The 9,109-nt window shown below is 37.2% G+C and overlaps 1 protein-coding gene across 13 annotated transcripts in view; it reads right to left on the reverse strand.

The window, feature by feature from the left end:
- Positions 1 to 8,458, reverse strand: part of LOC113681538 (uncharacterized) — a 41,637-nt gene extending 33,179 nt beyond the window's left edge. For 2 of the 13 annotated variants that reach the window (XM_089188742.1, XM_089188736.1), the window contains exons 1-4: positions 8,182 to 8,231; positions 6,038 to 6,083; positions 4,369 to 4,410; positions 203 to 319 (exon numbers count right to left, since the gene is read on the reverse strand). In XM_089188742.1, coding sequence (XP_089044868.1) covers positions 203 to 319; positions 4,369 to 4,410; positions 6,038 to 6,067 — 189 coding nt within the window. In that variant the 5' untranslated portion in view covers positions 6,068 to 6,083; positions 8,182 to 8,231. Of the gene's footprint in view, positions 1 to 202; positions 320 to 397; positions 483 to 3,139; positions 3,497 to 4,368; positions 4,411 to 4,673; positions 4,917 to 6,037; positions 6,171 to 8,181 lie in introns of those variants that run through there. The other 11 variants (XM_089188741.1, XM_027198634.2, XM_089188745.1 and 8 more) reach the window with 9 other exon arrangements.
- Between the last annotated feature and the right edge of the window lie 651 nt (positions 8,459 to 9,109).

Below are 9,109 nucleotides of genomic sequence, written 5' to 3' on the forward strand. Positions count from 1 at the left end.
CGTGGAATACTTCCATAATTTTTGCTGAAGAAGTTGATTAAAGTACGTCTTTTACCCCTTGTAGAAGGTCATACACAAAGAAATGAAAGACGTATTCATGGACGCACAGCGTGCATAAAAAATGCGAAAACAAACTACTTAAATGTAGTCTTAACTTGTCACGAGAAGAATTTTAAAAAACGTTGCCAAAGTTCTTATCTACCGTTTTGATGTCGTTTAGTCGGGCGGGCTGTTCTTCCAGAAGTTCCTTCAGCGTATCTCTGTCGCATTCGCTGATTGCCTGGAACATCTTTGAAGCCAGCGCTGACGCACTCATCCTCTGCAAGAGAAAAACGGTTTTACGTTTAAATGACCTAAAGGGAAATTTAACCATAAAATTTGAAAGCCGGAAACGTACAGACATTACTACAGTGTTAGTGCTCGTCCTTATTGCATGTTTCACGAATGAATTTGATGAAACTTTGATGAGGCATCACGCGTCGGATATAAATTCAGTTTTGTCTAGATACCAGTTTCTCTCGAAGTTTCCCGCTATTGTCTTGATGTAAAAACAATTAAAAAAAAACTAAGCTCTAAGAACTATTTGAAGACGTTTCAACGAATATTGAATGCTAGCAAACAGACTAATTGGTTTCCTCATTAGGGCCGAGATCGGGGAAGTATTTGCATTAGTGTTGTCAGTAACGAGCATCATTAAGAAGGAGCTACCAATGAAATGACAAAATAAGTTAGGACTAGTTTTTCACGTGAAAGAAGAAAAAAGAAAGTGAGTTAAATTTTCTTAACATACACACGAAACGACGACAGCTGTAAAGGAAGAGAACGACTTGAATGGAGGAAAACCCAACTCCTCGACAAAAATCTGGTGTGATTACATAATGTCATAGTTAAAATCGAAAAAGTTGAAAAAGAGAGGATAAAATCACTGAATTAATTACTTAAGCAAAAGCAGCAGATATAAAGACAACATTAGTTCATCCTGACGGCCAACAGGACCTAAAATTGATGCTATTGAGCCAATGAGCGAGATTTCAATGCGCAGACGATGGTGAGAGGCGGCAAACGATGACACATTTCTTCAAAAAAAAAGGAAAGACCAACGATAAAGCGTCCTTCCTTAGGAATTCATTTCATCTCTCGATCTGGAATCACAAGAAAATCTCGAAGAGCAGAAAGATAAAGAGAAAAGGTAGTAACCAAGAGAAATTCCCTTATGATAACTGTTCAATTATTCAGCGAATTGCAACTCATGAAGGCTACAACCAAATACACCTTAGCTCGTTATGATTAGAAGGCATTCAAATATTTGTTTGCTCATCAGTTTACTTAAGTTGACGGGAGAATTTAGAACTTATGTCCAATATTGGGAAATTGGTCAAATGCTCTGTTTATCTATCAAGCAACTGTAGCTGGAGCCAGATGACGTACAGAAGGGCCACCCAGAAAGCACCCTTAGTCCCTTTGGTAAATAGAAACTGCTTTCTTAAAAGGAAAAAGATTACAGAGTTAACCAAAGACCAAAAGGAAAATGGAGGTCAAAGGATGAGCAATATCCGAGCAATTTTCGATCAGGTGCCAAACGTTACGCATGATTATCTAGGTTTTGGTTTATTTCGCTCTATGATTGGTCCAGAAAACTCGTGTCAGACTCAAACCTAAAACCAAACGCGACTTGATCACTTATGTTTTCCCGCGTTTCAAGCAGTTTTCACGCTTTCACTTTGAGATGTCATTGGCTAATTTTGTCGTTCTCTTTTTTTCGTATTGGCCGCTGTTACTTTGGTTTGTTTCTGTGACGCTAACTCGACAGGCGCAACAGAGACACACTAACGATCCCCCCCTAAATTGATGTCTACTTTTTTAATTGAAAAACAAGAACGCTTTGTGTGGACATGCATAAAAACATTTGATGATAGATTCCTTTCGCTTTTACGGGACGAATAACTGCAAAAAATAAAAAGGACCAGACAAGCGAAATGTTGTTTAGCCTTTGTTAGTTGTAGTATAGCATGGCTTAAGCGTTTTTTTCGTTTAGGCAAATACTGAAATCAACAAAGCAAGTGGTGACGTCTTGCAAGCATACATGGGTGGCGAGACCTGACCTTTCAGACCATAGTACTACATTTGTGGTGTGTCTTTATTTTCTCTGAGGTTTGAAGAATCGTCCGTTTCCAAAAGACACATTTGCATCTTGCTTCTCGTGAAAAAAAGTGTATTTTTACTGAGAGAAAAGTAAGTCACGTAATCCATTGGCGCAGAAAGCCCATAAAAAGTACCTATGGTTACGGAGAATCTCTCCATGATAACGAGCGGTCATACTCCTCTAAAAATGAGGGAGGATCTGACTGTTCTAAATTTTTCTTTAGAAAGAGGTGAGCAACGATTCTAGCTCTGTCTTATTGTTGTCAGTTGAAGCCTTGTTGGTTACCAAGACTACAAAACCAAAATAAAAAAAATGCATTGCATTGAACATAATTTGTCGACGACTTATGCTAACAGATAGATCTGGGGAAGGGATCAGAAAGTACGATATGGATTGTAAAACAGTACAGGTGGTCTATTGTATCTAAACTTGTTGTCTCCTTTCAACTACAACAACACTGCAGGGTCAAAAACGAGTGTCTCAAATGAAAGCTTCTGCAATGTATTCATTCGATGTCCAATGTTTTTTTTTACTTTTCGCATTTGATCGAGCGCTTGCATGCTTTCCTACGTGGGTTCAAAGCCGTTGACTTAGGCTTATAAAAACACTATTTTTAGCATGAGGACCGTGCAGCGAAGACAGAATACAAATTGAATAATGCAAATGTCAATTGAATGATATATTTTTATATGTGATAACATCAAAGGGGGTTAATTAAGGTTTGTTTTTACCTCCGGCAACCAAGCTCTACACCTAAAAAATTGTCATTGTTGAGCTTTTAAGAGGCAAACTAACAATTTTAAAATTGCTCCAAAAAACAGCTATGTTTCGCGTCGGTAATAACAAGATTTCGACTGAAATTTGGTATTTATAAGCACGACTAAAATTTGCTCTTACCCGAAATTTTGAAAGCGTGCGCGCGCTATTTGTAATTTGCACTCATGTTTTCAGCTAATCAGAAGCGCGTATTTTCTTTTTATGTATATCATTACGTACCTCACCTCTCTTCGGACAACAATTGCTTTTCTTCATGATGAACTGAAAGATTTAATTCGCGAAAAGGCGGCAAACGTTTCTCACCAGAGAACCACCTCAAGGGCAACTGCAGGTGGCAGCCCAGAGGGCGTTCATCAATCATAAAAAGTCGTTAAGTTTCCGAGAAAGTATGGTCGGGTAGCTAATGAGAATACACTGTCTTGCCCACGGGCGCAACTTAGTAACCCGGCCACGGCTCGAACCCTTGCCTCGCAATGCAGAGTTAAATCAGGAGAAAAAACAGCCCATTGAGACAACACAAAAGAAATTCCACTCATCATCATTATAAATATCAGCGTGACAGGGCGATCAGGATTCAGTATTGGCCACACGATATTGACCATACAAATAAAACCGCAGTCGAGAAGAGAAACGCGAAAAACTATGGCACGTTTCTCCTCGTTAATAAAACATTTGTCGAGGCAATTATTGACAAGCATAAGATGCTTGCTTACGTCAGGAAACCGCACGTCCGTGCTACGCTGTAATTTTCATATATTTTATTTTTTTATAGGGATAGTTTCCTTAACAAATGACGCTTTTGATACTTTCATTCCCATAAAATTGTCTGTCAAGGTCAAGCGCTAGCTTCATGTGTGCTTTAAACCAGGTCAAACCTTTCCAAAACTCGAGCCTCATCCAAAATTAATTTTGCCGTGTATCTGGACATCTGTTGTCGCCTCTTCACCCGGCGAATTATATATGAGGTTATTTACTACTCTTTGAGATCATATCCGTGCGAACTAACACATTACGAATGCAGGAAACTAAGACATTCTTCGCGAAATATACACTTAGAATAAATGTTTGGAAAGATCGGGAAAACCATGCATCTTTTAAATAAAAACTGCATCCGAAATATTTCCTCGGTCGATAGAGCATTTTTATTATTTCCACTGAAACAGTTAGTTTATAATAAATTTATTGTTGTGCTGGCAACATTTTCCGATTTTCGTTGTTCTCTTGAGAGTTCAATTAAACTGGAATATATTTTGCTAAGGATAAAGTGTAAAGCGACCTCATGATAGCAGAACGCAAGGTGTAAAATCAATAAAAAAGCGAATTGATAAGATTATTTCCTCTGTATATTAAACTGAAAGTCAGAGAGTCCTAGCATATTACAATGAAGAAAATGCGCTTTTAAATCAACCTTTTTATGAATGAGTAGGATTTTAAACACAATGACAAACCTTTGTGGGGGTGCTAGCCTTCTCATGAGGTAATGGTGTCGCCTAACCAATAGAAAAATTGCAATGAAGTTGTTTCTGTCACTGATGCTACATGTTTTACAAGTACATGAAACATAAAATATATTATTGAGACACTTTGTTCTCTTTCCATTAAATCCACTTAATTACTTCTCATACTGACACATGTAGCTCCCTGAGATAATAAAGGAAGTTCTACTTTCGGTAATTCCTGCCGCCTGGTGTGTTTAAAAACAATAATTCGTTAACTAAACATAACACAAGAACATAATTTTGTATAGTCTTACCTTATTTTTGCGAAGATCTCGATTATTTTTCTTCATAACGAACTGCCTTATTGTGAATTTGCCCGATATACGTTAACTGATACACACAAGAAGAACGTGCAAATTTGTCATGACGCTTCGAAGGTCCTAAGATTTGAAAACGTGCAAGACAAAAAAAAACGAGTGCGTCACTCGAGAAGAATTCGCCGAAATTACTTTGCATGTGGAGATGAAATTTGAACCAAATACAGGAAGATCCATTACTGACAGTTAGCATTTATTGCTGTTGTTTACATTGTGACAAAAGATGTACCTGCCGCCAGGAACGGTATTAAATTATATTGAGTTACATGTGCAAGTCTTTCAGGTATTGGCCCCGTTCACGAATAAGAAATTGTCTAAACTCCCTAACTCTGCGGAAATAGACTAAAACGTGCCGGAACTCGACGTGCTTGTTGATTCTGATTCTGATTACAAATGCGGTAATAAGTTATGAATGAATTGTCATTACGTTTGGCTAAGAAATATGAGCGCCGGAGTTCGTTGACACGACGAAGAAGTACGGCCATACACAACGGACATAAACTGAGGAAAATATATTGACTTGAAATCACTGGCGCCAAAACAAATTTATACAGTTCCTTTCCGTCTTGTCTAATTCATTTTATCTCAGCAGCTACTGTAAACCTTATTAACAACAAACTGATGTCCACATGGATTTTCAAAGTGCTAGAAGTGATTGGTAGATTCATTCTGTTTACATTTCCAATGTTGGCGCACAAGAAATAAACAGAGGAAGACTGCGGGGCCGGTGAGCCACTCAGGGGGCATTATAGAGAAAAACAGAGCTTAAAAGTTTTTCAGGTAAAGAACGTGCTCGTTAGCAAGTTCTTCACATACTGCAACACAATATATTAATAACCAAAAATACGCTTATCTGACGTTAAGATTAATATTATAAATTGGATAATCAGGAAGTTGAAACACTTGAGAAACGGAAGCATAGAAACAATATTTCGTGAGCTTGTTGGTATGAAACAGTAAAAATAACAAAGAATTTCTCCAGAATGTATTGATAATTCTAATAGTTGTTTAAAATAAATAAATCAATTTGAACGCGTGTGGATGACATTTCACGGCGACTATCTGTCTACGCTGGAACCCCAGGCTAACATCAATGTCACGGGGAGAATTTTTTTTCTCTCTTTGTGAAATATCACCCATTTTTTGTAAAGAAAATGTTTGGATGGTATTCGTTTACCTATGTGAGCCGTTATCCAATACTCAGATATAAAATACCTGTAACTGATTGTACATGACAGGAACATGCGCAATCGTGAAGCACCAGTCAAGTGAATTTAAAATTAATACGAAATTAAACCTACCTTCTTAATTGGCTTCCGCGAACGCTTCATGTCTTTCTTCAGAGTCCTTAATTGAAATAAAAGTACTTGTTTATTAAAAGCATAAACGACATTTTTTTCTAGGGGAGTTCTGCTGCTGAAATTGGATACGAGGTCATCTTGCACCGTGTCTTTTCGATTCCGAATTGATGTACCATCATATGCAAATATGAAGTTTTTCTTTTTTTGTCATTCGACAATAAAGCTGAAAAAGGTACAGGCTAAAAAAAATAACTTCAGGCACCGTGTCTGTTTATTTCTTATAACTGGCGGTGAGAAAACGAAAGAATTGTCGTGGAAATCGGATTCTTCTGAAAAAATGCTTGTACTGCCGCAGATTAGTTAGCCGCGACCTGAGCGGAAGTCATAGTTGTAGTCAAACTTAACTTCCGATCAGGTTGAAGAAACGTCAGTCTCCTTGACCGACTACAAATTCTTTACTGAAGGACTGTTGCTGTCTACTGCACTATCACGCAACTCGATTGACACAATTGATTTGACTCACAATTAAAAGTAAAACTCAGTCCCGCTTACAGTTAAAAAAGAGAGAGAGTCTGGAGTAATTGAAAATAAATTACTAATATACGATTGTCAAGGACTCATCTTATTTCGCGACGGAGAAACTTGTTCTTGTGGTTAAAGCTATGAACTGACGGTACACATCCACTTTTGAACTGAGTTTTCGCTGAATTACGTTACAATTACGATCAAAAGTTACAGTTACCAGAGCCAAAGCTCGCGAACACGAAAAGGAAACGAAAGTCAATGTAAGGCTTAAGCCTTTGAGTCTCAAGATCTGATTGCTAATTCTCCCTTCTACCTGCTATTCATTTCCTTGTAAATTAGAATTTGGTGTCGAATCAACAATTTCTACCTGATATGTTTGAGTATTCTCATCGCTTGTTTGCTGAATAATGTATGGATATTGTGGAAGAGAAGTTACGAGTCAATTACTCCTGAGAGTTAAAGGGTTAATGAGTGATGCAGCAATCGTGCATGTGGATTAGAAATCCCGACAGCTTTAACGATTTTTTAAGGATATTCCAGAGTTAGAGAACGTTACTCTCTAAACGCCACATTTTCATAAAGGCGCGAGTCTAAGAATACCATTAGTGATAGCAAAGAAGCAGATTTGACCAATTTATGGAATGAATCGTCGTTTCAAGTTGTTTACTCTCCTTTGGAAGGAGCTTTTGAGAGAGAAGAGGAACCAGCTGCCTAATTTTTTAAACAAGAATGCACAAACCTAAGTGTTAGTCGGAGCCTCAGAATTCATCTTTTTGATGAATCGTTTATACCCGACGAAACAGAAATAAATGGATGAAAAGCGACCGTGACTGGTCGTCAATCAGAAGAATTAAAGGTAATTTTCTTTGCTAATCTGCCGAAGTTCTCAACACCTCTGAGCGCCAATTCAGACAAAACAGTTTGCAAACAAGTACTCGTGAGTAGCATATTAATTGGGATCAATCATTGCGTTCGTAGAAGTTAAGCTTTTTTGAAAAAAAATAATAAGATGACAGATAAAAATTGTATTGTGTGTTTTAGGTTGAAAACAAATTGACATTTTCATTACTGATTTCTCCACAAATTAAAAAATAAACTTAAATCTTCTCCATCCGAAAGTCAAATAATGTACTTCACGGCGGCGGTAAACCATGGAAACAAAGATTACTATTTTTCATAATATAATAAGCTGACAAAAACAAAACTTTTTTGATGACCACAAGTAATGAAAGAAAAGTCAGATGAATATAATTGGTGGGAACGATCGTGAACCGCATAGAATCATTAACTCTTGAATTATGATTTGAAACTCGTTATAGCTGTCGCAATTTCAATTTTCGATACAAAATGCTTGTATACGTACTTATATTGAGACAATTTGTGACACGAGCATGAATTGAAAATGATAGCTGTCATGAAAGTTTTCGATTTAGCCAGACCGCCGGAATAGCTTTTTCAAGCCTATTTCTTAATTAAGGCATTGAGGAATTGCTTTAAGAATTCTCTAAATGTATTCAAATTCTTAAGGCCTTTAATATCAACTGACCAAAATAGATTTAGACATGAAAGTTTTTTCAGTTTAAAGTTATGAAAGTTTTGCGCACTTTCACATGGCTTACCTTCACCTGCAATTCTCCCTATCATAATCGATCATGGAAACGAAGGCCGCTGTTTGACAACATGGTTTTGCGGTAAATACAAATACTTCGTAATCCGGCTCTACCTTGTTGTGATGCACTAAATAATTCATCGGCTTAATTCCCACTTTCTTCGTTTTCAAAGAAAACTATCTTGCTTGTCTTACACGAAAAGGTTTGCGTCAAATGCAAAGAAGCTGGTAGTATCTCCTGCTGTTTAAAACAATACGTCTCACACCTTTCATGCAAATTGAAACACATTATTACAAACAACTCTATTTTGGGTATCGGCTTTCCTTATGTGTGAAAACTAACCTTTTTTTACACGAGTACTCTGCACAAGACGAGTCTGATAGTTTTTGACACATGTAATTAAACCATTTGCAATCAATGTTTTGATTGAAGTTACATACCTAATTTTTAAAACATCACATGACGTTGACCTTTCACGCTGGGCGAATTGCATTCCAAAATTTAAACGTTGTACAAATTGTAATTTTCGTACTTAGTGAACAATATCTCAACTGCAGACAACAAATTACAAAGAGAGGCGATGTAGGGCCAAGACGTGCCTGGTAAAACTACGTCGTAAAGAGCTACAAACTTATCTTTGGCAAGTTGAAGGCTGTCGTGCTCTCAAAAATGGCCAAGAGTGATGTTGCACCGTTTTAGTGGACACTAATTTCAGGTAAAAGCAAGAAATGAAAGACATTCTCATTCCAGGGCCTAATACAAAAATAAAATCTAAATATGAAACAGCAGTTAACCAGATTTTCAATGTGTAAGGTGGGAGGATTTAGAGGAGGAGCGAATGGAAGTGACTGACTGAATTCAAGCACGAAAATTATAAGATGTAAGTTCCAGTCAATTTGGCTTCAAAGTCCTCCATTGTCAAGGATTCATTTTTTAA

Source organism: Pocillopora damicornis, chromosome 12 (genome assembly GCF_964200805.1).
Source record: "Pocillopora damicornis chromosome 12, jaPocDami1.2, whole genome shotgun sequence".
NCBI classification, from domain to species: Eukaryota; Metazoa; Cnidaria; class Anthozoa; order Scleractinia; family Pocilloporidae; genus Pocillopora; species Pocillopora damicornis.